Below are 19,415 nucleotides of genomic sequence, written 5' to 3' on the forward strand. Positions count from 1 at the left end.
ATTATTATTATTATTATTATTCAGAATACACATGGATGACGTTATCACTGGCATATAGGAATTCTATAACTTTTTTGTTGTGATCTTGAATGTGATTTTCCTACTTCTTGGCAGAATGGGGTGGGATTGGATGGCAAATGAAGTCTCTTCTAACTCTAGGATTCTAGGATTCTTTTTCAGAATGAGCATGGATGACGCTATCATCGGCATATAGGAATTCTATAACAGGTTGAAGCCAAGGTTAGATGGCAATCTGTTGGGGGTGCTTTGAATGTGATTGTCTTGCTTCTTGGCAGAATGGCATTGGACTGGATAGCCCGTGAGGTCTCTTCCAACTCTAGGATTCTTTTTCAGAATGAACATGGATGACGTTATCATCGGCATATAGGATTTGTTTATTGTTTTTTGTTTCGATTTTGTGCCGTTGTGTCCGGGCATAGCCCCATGTAAGCCGCCCCGAGTCCCTTCGGGGAGATGGAGCGGGGTATAAGAATAAAGTTATTATTATTATTATTATTATTATTATTATTATTATTATTATTATTATTATTATTCAGAATGCGCATAGATGACGTTATCATTGGCATATAGGAATTCTATAACTTTTTTTGTTGTGATCTTGAATGTGATTTTCCTACTTCTTGGCAGAATGGGGTTGGACTGGATGGCCATGAAGTCTCTTTCAACTCTAGGATCCTTCTTCAGAAATTGCACAGATGATGTTATCATCGGCATATAGGAATTCTATAAAAGGTTGAAGCCTGGGCTGGATGGCCATCTGTTGGGGGTGCTTTGAATGTGGTTTTCCTGCTTCTTGGCAGAATGGCATTGGACTGGATAGCCCGTGAGGTCTCTTCCAACTCTAGGATTCTTTTTCAGAATGAGCATGGATGACGCTATCATCGGCATATAGTAATTCTATAACTTTTTTTTGTTGTGACCTTGTATGTGATTTTTTTTGTTGTGACCTTGAATGTGATTTTCCTACTTCTTGGCAAAATGGCATTGGACTGGATAGGTCTCTTCCAACTCTAGGATTCTAGAATTCTTTTTCAGAATGAGCTTGGATGACGCTGTCATCGGCATATAGGATTTCTATAACTTTTTTTTTGTTGTGACCTTGAATGTGATTTTCCTACTTCTTGGCAGAATGGCGTTGGACTGGATGGTAAATGAAGTCTCTTCCAACTCTAGGATTCTGTGATTCTTTTTCAGAATGAGCTTCGATGACGCTATTATCGGCCTATAGGAATTCTACAACTGGTTTGGTTGTGACCTTCGCTTTGTCTTGGTCTGCTGGGGTTAAATAGCTTGGCAGAGGAAGGAGAAGAGGGGGAAGAGAAAAGGAAAGAGGAGGAGAAGTAAGAGGAGAAGGAGGAAGAGGAAGAGGAAGAGAAGCCTTGTTCCTCTGCCAGGGGTTTTTGCTCCACGCTTTCTGTCTGGCTGGCTTGGCTTGGCTTCCTTTGTCTCCGCCCAACTTGGCTTCAGAGGCATTGCTGTCGGGAAGAACACTCCCCTCCTTAGATTTTGCTTTCACTTTCGCAGGCTGATCTCCGGAGGGGTCTGGATGGCCTCGGGATCCCCCCCTGGAGGCTTTCCAGCCTGGATCATGCGCCTGGTGAGTGGATCCGAAGGCACAGCTTGGCTTGGGGTGCAGGCAATAGAGAGCCCTGCCTTGTTTGGACTGCAGAGGATCAGGGCTGGGATGTGCAGTCCCCGTCTCTGTGCCAGGCAGCCCTAGAAAACCCAGCTCTCTGTATTGGCAGCTTGTTTTGGAAATCCACTGCCACAGTATCTCTGGGTGCAGGTGAACTACAACTCCCCCCAAAAAATCAAGCTCAATTTTCCCCAAACTTCTGCAGTATGTTCAGTTGGTTGTGTGGCTTCTCTGTGGCTAGTTTGGTCCTGGTTCAGTGTCGGTGGTGGTCGCAGTATGTCAGGATGTAGGTGAACTACAACTCCAAAAAAAATCAAGGTCCATTCTCACCAAATCCCTGTAGTATGTTCAGTTGATTGTATGGCTTCTCTGTGCTCAGTTGGTTGTGTGGCTTCTCTGTGGCTAGTTTGGTCCCGGTTCAGTGTCAGTGGGGGTCACAGTATGTCAGGATGTAGGTGACCTACAACTCCCAAAAAATCAAGGTGAACTACAACTCCCAAAAAATCCAGGTCTATTCCCTCCAAAGCCCTGTAGTATGTTCAGTTGATTGTTTGGATTCTCTGTGTCTAGTTTGACCCCAGTACCTTGTCGGTGGGGATCACAGTATGTCTGGATGCAGGTGAACTACATCTCCCAAAAAATCCAGGCGAACTACAACTCCCAAAAATGTAAGGTCAATTCCCTCCAAAGTTTTGTCATATGTTTAGTTGGTTGTGAGGCTTCTCTGTGGCTAGTTTGGTCCCGGTTCAGTGTCGGTGGGGGTCACAGTATCTCTGGATGCAGGTGAACTACAACTCCCAAAAAAATCAAGGTCCATTCCCACCAAAGCCCTGTAGTATGTTCAGTTGGTTGTGTGGCTTCTCTGTGGCTAGTTTGGTCCTGCTTCAGTGTCGGTTGGGGTCACAGTATCTCTGGATGCAGGTGAACTACAAGTCCCCAAAAAATCAAGGTCCATTCTCGCCAAATCCCTGCAGTATGTTCAGTTGATTGTATGGCTTCTCTGTGTCTAGTTTGGACCCAGATCATTGTTGGTGGGGATCACAGTATGTCAGGATGCCGGTGAACTAGAACTCCCAAAAAAAATCAAGGTGAACTTCAACTCCCAAAAATCCAGTTCAATTCCCTCCAAATCCCTGCAGTATGTCTCTGTGTCTAGTTTGGCCCCAGTCCATTGTTGGTGGGAGTCAAAGTATGTCTGGATTTCGGTGAACTAGAACTCCCAAAAAATCAAGGTGAACTACATCTCCCAAAAAATCCAGGTCTATTCCCTCCAAAGCTCTGCAATATGTTCAGTTGGTTGTATAGCTTCTCCGTGCCTAGTTTGGTCCTGGTTCAGTGTCGGTGGGGGTCACAGTATGTCTGGATGCAGGTGAACTACAACTCCCAAAAAAAATCAAGGTCTATTCCCACCAAAGCCCTGTAGTATGTTCAGTTGGTCGTGTGGCTTCTCTGTGCCTAGTTTGGCCCCAGTCCATTGTTAATGGGTATCACAGTATGTCTGGATTTCGGTGAACTAGAACTCCCAAAAAATCAAGGTGAACTTCAACTCCCAAAAAATTCAAGGTCAGTTCCCCCCAAAACTCTGCAATATGTTCAATTGGTTGTATGGCTTCTCTGTGCCTAGTTTGGACCCAGATCATTGTTAATGGGTATCACAGTATGTCTGGATGCCGGTGGACTACAACTCCCAAAAAAATCAAGGTCCTTTCCCCCTATAGCTCTGCAATATTATCAATATTTTCAGATAGCTCAGATCAGTGCCGTGCATCTCTTCGAGATGGAAGCTTTGTTTCTTTCCTTAAAGCGTTCAACAGGTTATGGGCCCAGCACACCGATGCTGATCGACACATTGTGAACGGGCATGGGCCAGTGCTATTGAGTGCTGGGATTCATAGTTTTCTCAGCTGTAGTGTTTACCCTTCCCGAGCCCTTCCAATTCCAGCTTTTTAGAGCAGCTTAGACCCCGTTTTTTGCCCCGCCGGCGACATTTTTTCGTTCTCTTCTTGCGTAGGATGCAGACGTGCTCCCGCCCTGTCGTGCTTTTGTTGTGGTGGGAAATAACGTCGCGATGGAGGAGTCAGATATTGCGTTGGTGCGGTTGGCGAAAGGTCATGCGCCCCGGTTGTCGAGAGCTGTGCGCTCTGAATTGACAGCTGAAATATATGTATATTTACCAGGGTTGAATGAAAAGTAATGTCTCCACCTTCGTAACTCCTCAACAGATCCTGGTCTGCGGCAGGTCCTGGCTTGTTCAGGAGACTCTCCTCTACAGTTCCATTTGGCGGGAAGCCTTAGCATTGAACGGTTGTGTTGTTAAAGTGCAAAGTATGGAACCCTGCGCAGACAGGGAAGCCTTAGCATTGGACGGTTGTGTTGTTAAAGTGTGAAGTATGGAACCCTGCGCAGATGGTGGTCAATGCGACTTAAGCAACGTGCAGCCATTGGAGATTCATTGGAGATTCATCAGAGATTGCAAGCTGTTTATGGTTGATTGTGTGTCGTTGGGCGAGTAAGTTTAAAGATGTTGAGGTGGGAACATCTGACTTGCGTGACAAACAAAGAGTTGGATGTCCTGTGACAGCAACCACCGAGTTTCACGAGCAAAAGTTTGACAGATTGATTCAGGATGATTGTCGTATCACTCAGAGAGAAATTTCAAGCATCATCAGCATTTCACAAGACCGTGTGGGTCACATTATTGCTTTGCTTGGCCATCGGAAGATCTGCGAGACGTCGGTTGCGGAAACCGAGTGTAGACTTCTTCTGCGACGGCTTCAGAAAACTTGTTCATTGTTGGCAGAAATGTATCCAATTGTCTGGTGGTGATGTGGAAAAGCGAATAGTGGTGGTTAAAGAGCAAATTCTAAGGATTATTTCTGCGTTTGATTTATTAAAATATTGAGAGAACTCTGAGATGCCGGTTGCGGAAACCAAGTGTCGATTTCTTCCGCGACGGCTTCAGAAAACTTGTTCATTGTTGGCAGAAATGTATCCAATTGTCTGGTGACGATGTGGGAAAGTGAATAGTGGTGGTTAAAGAGCAAATTCTAAGGATTATTTCTGCGTTTGATTTATTAAAATATTGAGAGAACTGTGAGACGCCGGTTGCGGAAACCGAGTGTCGACTTCTTCTGTGACGGCTTCAGAAAACTCGTTCACATTGGCAGAAATGTATCCAATTGTCTGGTGGTGATGTAGAAAAGTGAATCATGGTAGTTGAATTGCACATTCAAAGGATTATTTCTGCGTTTGATTTATTAAAATATTGAGAGAACTGTGAGACGCCGGTTGCCGAAACCGAGTGCCGATTTCTTTCGTGACGGCTTCAGAAAACTTGGCAGAAATGTATCCAATAGTCTGGTGACGATGTGGGAAAGTGAATCGTGGTCGTTAAAGAGCACATTCTAAGGATTATTTCTGCGTTCGATTCATTAAAATATTCCCATCCAAACCCAAGTACTTTTCATTCAACCCTTGTATATTTAGCTTGTTGGTTGGATCCATAAACTGCATGTAGGGTACCTAATCTTACTCTTTCTGTATTGAACAGTTTCCTAATGTGTTTTCCTTTCTTTCCGTCTCTTTCTCTCTAAACATTTGTAAAAGAACTCTTAACGATTCAGAGCACCTTCCATTTGTAGGAGTTTTCAACTCCAAAGGTCAACTCTTTTGTTTACTTCTTAAGCAGGACTCTTCCGCCATCATGTGGAGAGAGCAAAGTAGTGCCGCTCCACCATCCGTATCGTCCAAAATATATTCCGACCGCGTGGTTTTGTGCATGGCTTTTTGGATCTCAGTGGTGGACCCCACTCTATAGGTTGAGAATCCCTCGTCTGAAATGTTCTTTCCGTTTCGTGCCGATATGAAATGGAAACACGAATGAAACAAAAGGAACAAATACCGTGCACATCTCTAATACCTCTTTAGACGTTTTGGACCACAAGGCAAGAGAAGGACAACCTCAATTCGGGTCTTAAACCGGCAGGTTCTTGTTCACTGGATTTTGTCAAAATGTGTCGAGGAAACACCAAATAACGTTTCTTCCTTCTTTGCTTTTTCCCTAGAATACGGTTTGCATTTTCCTTGCAACGCAACTACTATTTCACCAAGGAGCATTGTCCTGCCAAGTGTGGGAGTACAGGAGTAGTAACGGCGAATGCTGCCCCAAATGTACTGCAGGTATGTGATACCCAACGCAGAAACATCAGACTATGAGGATTAGGAGGGGCCGGATAAATACCTTCGATCGGCCGCATGCGGCCCGCGGGGTGTAGTTTGGGGACTCGTAGACCATGGTATCCTTCTGAGATGCCTCACGGGAATGGGACTTGAAGGCAATGTTTTGCAGTGGCCTCCTTCCAAGAGCCTGAGACAGGGCTGAGCCTCTATACCTCTCCTGAGAGGAGTAAAGGGCGGGGCTAGGGGTGGGGGCGGGGCCTCCTTCCAAGGGTCTGAGACAGGGCTGAGCCTCTATATCTCTCCTGAGAAGCCTTTTAGGACTAAAGGGCGGGGCTGGGGTGGGGGCGGGGCCTCTTCCCAAGAGCCCGAGACAGGGCTGAGAATCTATATCTCTCCTGAGGCACTTGTTGGGTCACAGAGGGCGGAGCTAGGGAAGGGGGCGGGGCCTCCTTCCAAGAGCCTGAGATAGGGCTGGGCCTCTATATTTCTCCTGAGAGGCCTTTTAGGACTAAAGGGCGGGGCTGGGGTGGGGGCGGGGCCTCTTCCCAAGAGCCAGAGACAGGGCTGAGAATCTATATCTCTCCTGAGGCACTTGTTGGGTCACAGAGGGCGGAGCTAGGGAAGGGGGCGGGGCCTCCTTCCAAGAGCCTGAGACAGGGCTGAGCCTCTATATCCTCCTGAGATGCCTTTTAGGCCTATAGGGCGGGGCTAGGGGTGGGGGCGGGGCCTCTTCCCAAGAGCCCGAGAAAGGGCTGAGAATCTATACATCTCCTGAGGTGCTTGTTGGGTCACAGAGGGCGGAGCTAGGGAAGGGGGTGGGGCCTCCTTCCAAGAGCCTGAGACAGGGCTGAGCCTCTTTATACCTCCCCTGAGGCACTTGTTAGAACACGGGGTATAGAGGTTCAGCCCCGTCAGGCACTTGAGAAGAGGCCCCGCCCCCTCCTCTAGACCCACCCCCTGCATCCAGGACAGAGATAGAAGCTCAGCCCTGCCTCAGAGCTCGTAACTCCGCCCATCCCAGTCCTGGCCTCCCATTTGTGGCCCCACCCACCTCCCCTTCCCCCTCCCAGCCCTGCATCTTGGACTAGGGGAGAGGCTCAGCCCCGCCCTCTTGAGCAGGAGCCACGCCCACCCCTCTAAGTTTGGGAACCACTGATCTACATGAAGCTGCTGGGAGAGATCATTCGGAGTTTGGGAGTTCGATCTCAATCTGTATGCAGATGATGTCCAACTCGACTCCTTTCCACCTGCTGCTAAGGAGGCTGTTCGGGTCCTGAACCAATGTGATCGGGAGAGGGCAAACAAAGTGAAATTGAATCCAGACAAGACAGAGGTGCTTCTGGTCACTTGCAAGGCCAAACAGGGAGTAGGGTTACAGCCTGTGCGTGACGGAGTTACATTTCCCCGGAAGACACAGATTCTCAGCTTGGGAGTCCTCCTGGAATAATCACTGAGCCTGGAACCCCAGTTGTGCCCGTACCTTGGGAAGCCAGATTTGGTCACTGTGGTCCGTACTCTCAAATAGACTACCGCAGTGTGCTTTACACGGGGCTGCCTTTGAAGACTGTTCAGAGAACGTACAACTCTGTAGAAATACAGGTTGTCCAAGATTTTCTGGGGAGGCCCTGCTCTCAGTCCCACCTCCTTTGCAAGCGTGAGTGGTGGGAACGAGAGGCAGGGCCTTCTCAGTGGTGGCCCCTTGCTTTGGAACTCCCTTCCTAGTGATGTGAGATCAGTCTGCTCCCTCCTGGCAGTCAGAGTAAAATCTTGACTTTGGAACCAGACATTCAGAGACTATTTATTTATTTATTTACAGCATTTATATTCCGCCCTTCTCACCCCGAAGGGGACTCAGGGCGGATCACATTACACATATAGGCAAACATTCAATGCCTTTTAACATAGGACAAAGACAAACAACATAGCACCGAGCGGGCCTCGAACTTATGACCTCCTGGTCAGTGATTCATTGCAGTTAATTGCACCGGCTTGCTCTCCCGTCTGCGCCATAGCCCCGGACTAGCTACAATGCAATAGATACCTCACAACCCTGCCATAGATGTGGATGAAACATCAGGAAAGAATACTTCTGGAACATGACCAGACAGCCCGGGAAACTCACAGCAACCCAGACAGCCGTAAATTAACTGGAATGGCTCATGGACTCTGATTATGGACTATGTGGTTGTTTTCATTGCCGTTCTAAATCCTATTTTAATTGTAATTTTTGCTGTTGTTTTATGTGTAATGATTTAATGTTGAATGTATTTATAATTTGTTATCTTTATATTTGGATGGGGCATTGGATTGTGCCAGGTTGTAAGCCACTCTGAGTCCCCGTTTCCCATGGCTTTCCTTGAACTCTATTGGTATCTCACTCCAGCATAAGGGAATTGGTCTAAGCTCCCACTAAAATGTCAACCAGCTTAGAAAGGTAAACGTTGAACAAACTATCACTTTGGATGTTCTTCTGGCAGGAAGCCGAGTCGCAAAGCCTTGTACCACCAGTTCGAGTACGGGATGCGTCCCATGTTCAGAGGGGACGTATACAGACCACCCGAATGGACTGCCGGAATGTTTTCGATGCCAACTCTGTGATCCAGGTAAATACTAGGCATGTTTGATCGATGAAAAAAATGTTTCAATTCTCGTTTCTAAAGTAGGGGGCGCTGGCGCTTCGAAATAGAAACTATTTCCGATTTTTTCACCCAAAAATTTCGGATATTTACGAAAATTCATAATGATTCTAAATGTTTCTAAAATGGTGGGCGCGCATGCGCAATCACCAAAAAAAAAAAAAAAGGCACCCGGGGGGGGGATTTTACAGGGCTCTCCTGACCTAATTTCTGGAGCTATCCTCATCAAATTTGGTACAGTGGGAGAACAGATTCAACACTCTTAGCTCAATAAATTGCAGAACGTTTCCTGTATCCTATGAGTTTTGGTGAATTTTCATAACTTTTTATAATACACTATTTTAACAAATATATTTTAAAAATTTGGGGAAAAAATTAACGAAACGTTAAGAGACAATTAGAGAATGGGCCAACGATGGTTCGAATTACATTGCCGGTTGCGCCGTGAGACAACGTCTCGGAATGCGTCTCAAAAAGCGAGAACAATCCGATATAAATCCGATATAAGATTCAAAACGATTTTTGGACATACCTAGTAAATACAGGGGAGAGAGCGATGTATGTATGTGACGGCTGAAGCTATAAGCTGGCTAAGCAAGTCTGTGTTGTTATTTGTTATATCAAACCATCCTCGTGATTGTGTCCTCCAGGAGCTCACCTGAAAGTTAAGGAGGAATGCACGTACACCAAAAACACGGTGTGTGCCTGTGTCCCAGGTTACTTCTGCAGCCATCGAAGGAACGAGCGGACCTGTGAGATATGCGCCAAACATACCGTCTCCCCGCCTGGTTATAAGGTGATACAGGCCGGTAAGACAAATACCGCACAATAGTTTTATTCTGCACTAGCTGTGCCCGGCCACGCATTGTGTGGCTAGGACTTAATTTTTCTTTTCTTTTTGTTGTATGAACGTGGAGGCATGGATGAGAGGTTGCGCTGTCAATTTTCGAGGTTGTGGGGCATTTAGTTGTTTTGTCCGGTGCCGTGATTCCATTACCCTTTTATATATATAGATGTTATGCATATTATGCATGCAACTCCATCAATACTTAACATTAATTTACTTAACATCCATCATTGGTGGAGCTCACAGTTTCCCTGGTTGTGGGACTCTGATATTCAAAAAATCCCCATTCTTTTACAGGCACAGAAACCAACGATACCGAGTTCGTACCTTGCCCACTTGGAACTTTCTCAGCAATGGAGATGTCTTTCTCCTGTGAACCTTGGACTGAGTAGGTGTCCACCTCTTTCTCTGTCTCTGGGTGCATCTGCACAGTAGAATGAATGCAGTTTGATACCACTTTAACTGTCACGGCTGTGGAATCCTGAAAGTTGTAGTTTGATGAAGTTTAGGCACTCTTCGAGCCCGTAAACCTACATCCCACTTTGCGATCGTCACAACACGGAGGTAATTCTTTAATAATATACGAGGGTTGAACGAAAAGTAATGCCTCCACCTTTGTTATTTGGGTTTGGATGGGAATCTTTTAATAAATCAAACACAGAAATAATCCTTAGAATGTGCTCTTTAACTACCACTATTCACTTTTCCATACCATCACCAGACCATTGGATACATTTCTGCCAACGATGAACATGTTTTCTGAAACCGTCACGGAAGAAGTTGACACTCAGTTTCCGCAACCGGCGTCTCACAGGACCAGTCGCGCACAGATCTTCCAATAGCCAAACAACGCAACAACGTGACCCACACGTTCTTGTAAAATGCCGATTATGCTTGAAATTTCTCTCTGAGGGATACAACGATCGTCCTGAATCAATCTTTAATGGAACCTGTCCCCGTATTCCTCCTTTTTTCACTCTGTTTTTATTTATAGACCCTTGAGCTCCACACTAGTCACCTTTTGCCGTGTGCAAAATTGATGCTCAGGGTTTTAAAGTAATTGTCTTGTTATGTCATTTTTTATTGTTGGAATGTTTTAAATTGCTGTTAAATTTTATACATGTAATACTATGTTATGTTGTTGTTCGGGCTTGTCCCTGTGTAAGCTGCCCCGAGTCGCTTCGGGGAGAGGGGGCGGGGCATACGAATAAAGTTTATTATTATAATATTATTATTAATCTGTCAACCTTTTGGACATCCTGTGACGGTGGTTGCCGTCACAGGACGTCCAACTCTTTGTTTGTCACGCAAGTCAGATGTTCCCACCTCAACCTCTTTAAACTTACTCTCTCAACGACACACAGGACTCACATCAACACAATCCCCATAAACAGCTTGTATATGAATTTCCAATGACTGCACATTGCTTAAGTCACATTGACCGACCGCACAGGGTTCCATACTTCGCACTTTAACAACACAACCGTTCAATGCTAAGGCTTCCCGCCAAATGGAACTGTAGAGGAGAGTCTCCTGAACAAGCCAGGACCTGTCGCGACAAGTATTGGAGAAGTTACAAAGGTGGATGTATTACTTTTCATTCAACCCTCGTATATGTAGATAGGAGTGTTCAGACATGTTGTGTTTTTTTTCTCCCCGGCCCTCCTTTCTCACAAAAAGAATAAATTTGTGAGATTGACCGATTTAACTACACCTGGACCCGTCTTTCTTTTTTCTTTCCACTCCAGTTGCAATAAGGAAGGCTTGATCGAAGTCTGCTCCGGCAATGCCTCTTCGGATGCGGTGTGTGGACGCCCAAAGCTGGACAAGAGGAGTCGGGTGTATTTATATGTCCCTCTTGTTGTGTGTTCTCTCCTTTCGGTTCTTTTATGTCTTGTCATAATTCGCAGCAGAGGACAGCAGTCCAACAAAAAAGGTAGGTGTGCAAAACATGTATCCCCACCTCGAGCCGTAAGGAGAGGCGGGCAATAAAGAACATTATTATTATTATTATTATTATTATTATTATTATTATTATTATTATTATTGTATGACACAGCAAGCAAGATTGTTGTGCCAGCTGTCAGCTCTAGTTTGTAGTGCGGTTTTCTTGTACTGGTTTTTTGTCTGCTGTGCTTTGAGGAGTTTCTGATTTTTGACTGCAATCAAAGCAGGTTTTTCACTTTGCTTTACATCTTCTGCCAGGGCATGTTCTTCTTCTTTGACTGCTTGTTTTACTTGCAAGAGTCCTCTGCCCCCTGATCTTCGAGGCAGATATAGCCGGTCAACATCACTGCGGGGATGCAGTGAATGATGAATGGTCATGAGTTTTCTTGTTTTTCTGTCCAAATTGTCCAGTTCCATCTGTGTCCAGTTTATGATGCCAGCAGTATATCTTATGACAGGTATGGCCCAGGTGTTTATGGCCTTGATGGTGTTGCCTCCATTGAGCTTGCTTTTGAGAATTATTATTATTATTATTATTATTGAAAACATATAAAAAGCACATAAAAATCAGGGGTAAGAAAGGAATATATATAATTCAAAAAGGTTTAGTAAAAGGTGAGAACAATAATCCAGTTGTCTCATAAAGTTCCAGAGGTGATGAAGTCCAGGAACACCCAGGAATCACAGATACAGCATAAGTCCACAATCGGGAAGGTATAATTAGTAAGACTTGAGCAGGAGTACATAAACAGGAACAGTGAAAACTCCCAGGATATATTAAATCCAAAATCAAGCTTGACTGGAACCAGGAACAAGAGAACTCAGGCTTAGCTTCTCACTCTAACGCAGCGTTGCCTGAACTGACTCTAAAGTAAACAGCTTGTTGCTTAATAGCCACCCATGAAATCGTTTTGTTTCCCGTGAATTTCTTTCACAATTTCCCCATGTAATCTCTCTGAACGACGCAATCTATTTCCAGCTCTGATTTGTAAACAAAGACTTTGGTTGATCTCCATAGCTGTGGACCTCTGGATGAGATCCGTTTATTATGGAGAGATAAGCAGTCCCCAAATTGTCCATGAATCTGATATTGAAACCAACTTTAGTAAGGCCTAAAGCTCATTTCTTACCAAACTTTTTCTTTGGTCTTTTCCAGGTGCTGCTGAGGAACAGGTGAGTGCATTTCCGATGGCCACGAAGCTGTTCTAGATCCTCCTTTTGAGATAAGTTCTTCTCTTTGACGTTGTTTTCCTTTGCTTTGTTTTAGAAGGAAGAGCGAAATGTTGACTACATCCCCGTTCAAGAAAGGAACGTCATGGTTATACCCATGCAGGAGACGTCTCCAAATCACGGAGAACCAAGCTATCGGACTTTTGCTTTAGTCGACCAAGCTTTGGGTTGAAGAAAAAATAAATAGTCATCACTGCAGCAGATAATTTCGAAACATCATGAGAGAACATTAATGTCCTCCTTTCCTGAGTTTCTTGTAGCGCTACTATATCATCAGGCCAAACTACAGGACGAAGCGGAAGAACGTGAATGAGGTGGTAAAGTTGAAGAAAAAGTAGAGTTGGAGGAAACTCCAAGGGCTATGCAGTCCAACCCTATTCAGGAAAATATAGTCCAAGCCCTCCCGACTGATGGCCAACCAGCCATGTTTCCATAGCTCCAGAAAACTAGACTCCACCATCCTACGTTAGTCTATTCTACTCTTGAACAGTTATTATCATCCGGAAGTTCCTCCTAATATTTTGGAGGCCTCTCTTCTCCTGTAGCTGGAATCTCTCTTCGAACCTCCGCTGAGAAAATCCTCGCAAGAATCCTTGAAAACCACCTTCTACCTATTTCAGAAGACACTTTCCCAGAATCCAAGAACGGCTTCCACTCCTTCAGAGGAACAGTGGATATCATCTTCACTGCACGACAGCTCCAAGAACAATACAGGGAACAATAGCAACCTCTGCACAACCAAGACACTACACTTGGAAGGCCATCATCCACGGACAACGAGGGATGGCCTAAGTAAGGACTACAACTCCCATCATTCTCTGTCAATCCCCCTTAAACCCAGCCCGTATTTCAAGCTGGTCAGGATGGGTTTGTGTGCCAAGTTTTGTCCACATTCAGTCGGTGGGAGTCACAAGGCTCTTTGGAGATGAGAGCCATCTTGGAAAATTCATACATACATACATACATATTTTATTATATTCATAGAGAAGCTTTCCTACGTTGTACGGATTACAGCCTCAGGTTATAAAGCACATTTATACAGTTGTAGTGGGATCGAATGATCGGACCCCCAAAATATGCGAATCGTGTCCTTTTCCCAAAGCTTTCAGGTGATACAAGGAGGAAGACTTATGGTCGCTAGTTCTTTCTAATGTCCTTTTCTGTAATTTGAACCCACTGCTCCGAACCCGACTACGTTGAAACTATCTTAAGGGGGAGAGGCATGATATGGGGCTAGGATGTAACCCAGCTCGTAAATCACTGTTGCAGCCCAGGCAGCGAGAGCACTGAAAACCAACACAGAGACCAATATTCTTTTAATATCTTTATTAAAGCAAAAAATAATTCCAAAATGAATTAGTGGAAAAGTTGAGCAAGCAATAGCCCTTTAAGAAAAAGTATAAGATAGACCAGAAATGTCCAGGAATATGTCCAGTATTAGAGTCCAAAGTCCAAAAACCGAAACATACTCCAAAACTGATGAAGCCCTGGAGTGGGGAAATAAGTCAGCAAGCTAGGCAGATGAGCAAGGTCCAAAAGGTTCAAGAATAGTTCTTAGCAGCGAGGCAGGAACTTGATATCATGGAAATAAATCTTGGTTCACGAAAAAACAGGAAAGTAGACCTAAATCCGGGTCTACTCGTGAGTTGCGGCAACTGTTAGCCACTAGGGTGGAGGAGCAGGAAACTGGAGACGATGAACCTTCTTAGTAGTAAGCAACGTTTACACTGCAAGGAAAACTACTGGGAGCGAAACTTTTATTGAAGTGCAGAGTCTCCCCCCAAAAGTTCCCAAGGGAAAGGCTTCTAGAGAGAGTCTCCACGCTCAGCCAAGCGGGCACTTCTTCTCCGCGCTTGTTTCTCAGATCTCTGCTTGTTTAGATACTCTTTCCGGTTGAAGGACACAGACTCCGGCGAGCTAGAGACATCTGGCAAGGGAGTAGAGTTATCCACAACACTTTCCCTTTCAATTAGAGCTGCAAGTGGCAGCTGCAAATTCATCGGGTCTTGCTGACTCGGAGAAATATCAACATATTCTTCATCCTGGTCAAAGGCGAACCCAGGGTCAGGTACAGGGGCCAAAGGTAGCTGGGATATAACAATCACCAGCACTAATAAGATCTACCGACCGAAAGGTGGCCGGTTCGAACCCTGGTCGGGGTGAGCACTCGACCAACAAGCCCAGCTCACTATACTAAGCAGCTCGAAAACAGCTTAGAGCTGTAAGTAGAGAAATTAGGTACCGCTAATTAAGCTGGGGAAATATTTTATGACACCATAAAATGCCGGCGACCAAAAAGGAAGGAGGAAGTCTTGTTGGGGAGATAGGGCGGAATATAAATAAAGTGTTATTATTATGTTATATTATACAGATCTTTACAACGGTTGGTTAAGCGTTGGTGTATATAAACAATTCATCTACTTACTAAAAGTCCGTTAACCCATGTTCAAAACTCTGAGAAGATTCCTTTTGTTACTTGTTCAGGACTCTGTCTTAATAGTGTGTGATGACACTATTATTTACATACCGTTACTAATGGAATAAAATCCACAAATCTAATTCCATATAGGTGTTTGTAATTTCTTTGTTCAAGGATTGCAACTTGTAAATCCCTTACTGTATGGCAATACCCAAAAATGAGTTGCGGAACATTTTAATTAGGAAATTTGATAATTTTTTTGCAGCTCATTTCTGGGCATCACCATATCGAATGTCGCAATTGTGTTCGTTTATCCGTCGTAAATAAACAAAAAGGAGTGGTTTCAATAATGGATTATTGAACCCTGCAGCCACATGCCTCCCGCTTAATCCTTGTTTTAAGTTTCTTAAGTTCGTGGTTGTTTGGGTCGACCATCAGGCCATACTCGGCGGTCTTCCAGGCTTCCTCGTAATGTCTCATTGCAAAGCAAGACTCCGCAGTGTCGAGAAATGCTTTGGATACTATCTCTGTATTCGGACCAGTCGAGATGTTGGCCAGAGTCAAAGTCTCTTCCAGTTCGAAGGCTCTGATGTACTGCTTAACTGCTTGTTCCTCTTCCGAAACGGACAAGAGTAGGTGCCCCAGGAAGCAATAGTCCTTGACCCGTGTCCTTGGGGCATTTGTCCCGTGGTTTTGGACAACATGGTTCATATCTTTCAAAGCTTCCTTGTAGTCTTGGAGGTTGGAGAGGCAAGCAGCCCGTTGGCGAAGGTACCGAGGATTGTTGTTACTTGCCAAGACGGCCAGGGAGTAGTAACCTACGGCCTTTTCGTGGCATTGCTTTTTCACCAAAGCATTTCCTTCTTTCGATGCTACCTATGGATACAAAGGTTGTTAGTTAACACAATCCAATTTGGTTCTTATTTTTGGAGTTTTCCTGACTCTACTTGGGACCCTACATTGTCCTGTGTAGACTCATGATGCTTTTATTTATAATTTTCAGAATATCTACTGTGGCTGGGATCTTGTTGGGGCATTGTTTCTTCCTACGTGGACTTATGTCTTTAAAAATTAGAATTACACACAGTTGCATGATTTCTAAATCTAGTAGAGGTCTGTTCTGTTATTACGTGGCAGACCACGTAATGCTGTAAGCCACCCCGAGTCCCCTTTGGGGGAGATGGAGGCGGGATATAAAAATTATTATTATTATTATTATTATTATTATTATTATTATTATTATTATTATTATTATTATTATTATTAATGCTCAATGTGATATACATTAGGGATGTGCAATTTTTTGTTAGCCATTGTAAGTCATATCAAATTCGTTAAATTCATAAAGCTCAATGTGATATACAATTTTTCGTTAGCCATTGTAAGTCGTATCAAATTCGTTAAATTCATAATGCTCAATGTGATATACATTAGGGGTGTGCAATTTTTCTTTAGTCATAAGTTGTATCAAATTTGTTAAATTCATAATGCTCAATGTGATATACATTACGGTTGTGCAATTTTTCGTTAGTCATTGTAAGTCGTATCATACTCATAACATTCATAATGCTCAATGTGATATACATTAGAGTTGTGTAATTTTTCGTTAGTCGTAAGTTGTATCAAATTCGTTAAATTCATACTTACGATGCGATATCCAACACGCACCGCGTCAAAAGCTTAAGAATCAAAACTTTCCCAATACTTTTTCATTCCAGTTTTGTAAATCTCAGAAGCCACGTGGCAGAACACTAATGCAATATACATTAGGCATGTGCAATTTTTTGTTAGTCATCGTAAGTTGTATCAAATTCGTTAAATTCGTACTTACGATGCGATATCCGACACGCACCGCGTCAAAAGCTTAAGAATCAAAACTTTCCCAATACTTTTTCATTCCAGTTTTGTAAATCTCAGAAGCCATGTGGCAGAATACTAATGCGATATACATTAGGGATGTGCAATTTTTCGTTAGTCATCGTAAGTTGTATCAAATTAGTTAAATTCGTACTTATGATGCGATATCCGATTTGCCTGTCCCTATAGTTTGAAGACATTGTAGATGTTCCAGCACCAAATAAAGATTTACTTTTTTTTACGTGCGCAGACACTTGGCAGTAAAGTAGGAGCAAAGCTTACCTGAGAAAGGTTTTCTCGCTGCTTGATGTCCAAGAAGTTCAGAAGGTACCCCAGCTCTTCAGAGTTCTTGGTGGCTAAACTTGCCAAAATGTGGGCTGCGTTGGTTGTGTTTCTCTTCTTGGCCTGAAGCAAGCCAAAGCGAGAGTTGATGGCATCGTCAGGTCCAGTCTTGCCAAATGTCTCCTCCAAGTAAGTCAGGGCTTCTTCATGTCTCCCTGTCAATACATATAGACATATGATACGAAAAAAAGCAGTTCTCTTTGTCAGGGAAAATCGTCACCCTGACTTATTGAAGAGTCAGGTCTCACCTTCTTCTCATCAGCCAGACCACTTAAGCAGCGCGAAAGTGAGACCGAGAAACGACACCTCAGTCGTTAATTATCTGCTGATCCCAGCGGTTCTAAAGGCTTTATTTTACAAGCTATATACAACACTAAATACTATCACTCTCTGGATACATGTTTCCTCAGCAAGGACAAAACATCAGTGCTAGCAGGCATCTCCCAACAATCCACAGTTCATGACGAATGTTCCGTCCACGCAGTTGAAACAGAAGTCTTGTCCTATTGGCCCTGCAGGCAATCAATCAGGGCTGGCATGTAATTAACTCCTGTGCTGCTGGAAAGCTTGCCGAACACATAGACACAATCCGACAGCAACAATTGATTTAACATTTCACACTAACACTCTTTTCTACTCTTGATTAAATAATTATTTGTGAACTGGTTGCAAGCAGAAGCGGAGCAGGGTGAAACCTGGGTGCCTCACTTTATGTGGAATGACTATTTTCCATTAGGCCTAACCCACTACTGTATATGATATCAACCAACATCAGTAGTCCTGCTGTCCCTACTCCTTGGAAGTCATGCCGTAAATGTCAAAGTAAGACATACAACGGTTACGTATAAGCTATATAGACACGTATAGAGATTAGAGGAAGCCTATAGTCCAAAACAGGGGTCCCCAAACTTTTTAAGCAGAGGGCCGGTCCACAATCCTTCAGACTGTTGAGGGGCCGAATTATCATTTGAAAAAAAAATACAAACAAATTCCTATGCACACTGCACATGTCTTATTTGTAGTGCAACAACAACAACAACGAAAGAACAATACAATATTTAAAAATGAAAACAATTTTAACCAACATAAACCTATTAGGATTTCAATGGAAAGTGTGGGCCTGCTACTGGCCAATGAGATAGTCAAGTTAATTAGGATTGTTGTTGTTGTTGTGTGCCTTCAAGTCATGTCAGATTTTGGACGAGCCTAAGTCTAAAATTAATTATTTATTTACTGCATTTATTTACTACATTTATTTCCCACCCGTCTCACCCCGAAGGGGACTCAGAGCAGCTGTATGTACATACAATATATTATATTATTAGCATAACACAATATTAGCATTATATATTACTATATTGAACTATACCACTATACTATTATATAATATGTAATATATAACATATAATTAACATTATTATTTGGTATTACTATTAGTATTATATTGTATAACATAAGATTATTATCAATATTATATGTATATACAATATATTATATTATTAAAACTGATATAAAATATTATATTATAAAACTGAGGGCGGGGGCCAGGTAAATGACCTTGGAGGGCCGCATCCGGACCCCGGGCCGTAGTTTGGGGACCCCTGGTCCAAAACATAGTCCAGGAAACAATCAGATTTATACTCGGAACATACTTCATCCATGTTCAACATTTACACAAATGACCAGCCACTGTCAAAAGGGACAGAGAGTTTCATCTATGCTGACGATCGTGCCATCACCGCCCAAGTAGAGAGCCTTGTAATGGTTGAACAGAAGCTCTCTGAAGCTATAGGTGGTCTTACTGCCTATTACAGGGAAAACCAGCTGATTCCGAATCCATCTAAAACACATTTTAAGAACAGAAAAACATCTAGAGCTGTGAGGATCACCAGAGAAGGAATCCCACTGGAGCATTGCAGCACACCAAAATAGAAACATGAAACACCCGTAACACAATAATGTAAAGGAAATTGTTACCATCAGCTGTTAAGAGATCCACGTAGAGGGCGTGATTTTGTGTGTCTTTCTTGTTTATTTTCACAAGGGCTTCTGCCACAAGGGCGCAATCTTTCAGAATCTCCCCACAGGCCGGCTTTTTGTGAGCTTCAAACCCCAGCAGCGCCTCCCTGCAGCGAGAAAGCAACCACTGGTGCATCAGCAGTTGGGCTTCCAGCTTCAGGGAGAGGATTTCCGCAACGGCCAAAACGGAGTCGGCTTTGATGGCTGCAGTCAGGTCTCGCACAGCTTCCTGCATTTATTGTAAAAATGCCAATTATAAACTACCCATAACAACGAGCATTT

At 43.7% G+C, this 19,415-nt stretch overlaps 2 protein-coding genes across 2 annotated transcripts in view; one reads left to right on the forward strand and one right to left on the reverse strand.

Moving 5' to 3' along the window:
* Nucleotides 1-529: 529 nt before the first annotated feature.
* tnfrsf14 (TNF receptor superfamily member 14) lies at nt 530-15,060 on the forward strand. The gene is made up of 8 exons (XM_008123358.3): nt 530-1,618; nt 5,722-5,836; nt 8,314-8,439; nt 9,123-9,281; nt 9,617-9,707; nt 11,068-11,255; nt 12,423-12,439; nt 12,534-15,060. Exons 1-8 carry the CDS (start codon nt 1,568-1,570, stop codon nt 12,666-12,668), a joined length of 882 nt encoding a protein of 293 aa, XP_008121565.2. The 5' UTR covers nt 530-1,567; the 3' UTR covers nt 12,669-15,060.
* The window catches only part of ttc34 (tetratricopeptide repeat domain 34), a 12,079-nt gene continuing 6,471 nt past the window's right edge, over nt 13,808-19,415 (reverse strand). The window contains exons 5-7 of the mRNA XM_003229329.4: nt 19,092-19,362; nt 17,055-17,269; nt 13,808-15,791 (exon numbers count right to left, since the gene is read on the reverse strand). Of these exons, the coding sequence (XP_003229377.2) occupies nt 15,270-15,791; nt 17,055-17,269; nt 19,092-19,362 (1,008 nt within the window). The 3' untranslated portion in view covers nt 13,808-15,269. The remainder of the gene's footprint in view (nt 15,792-17,054; nt 17,270-19,091; nt 19,363-19,415) is intronic.

The sequence above is a fragment of the Anolis carolinensis genome, unplaced genomic scaffold (genome assembly GCF_035594765.1).
Source record: "Anolis carolinensis isolate JA03-04 unplaced genomic scaffold, rAnoCar3.1.pri scaffold_15, whole genome shotgun sequence".
Lineage (NCBI taxonomy): Eukaryota > Metazoa > Chordata > Lepidosauria > Squamata > Dactyloidae > Anolis > Anolis carolinensis.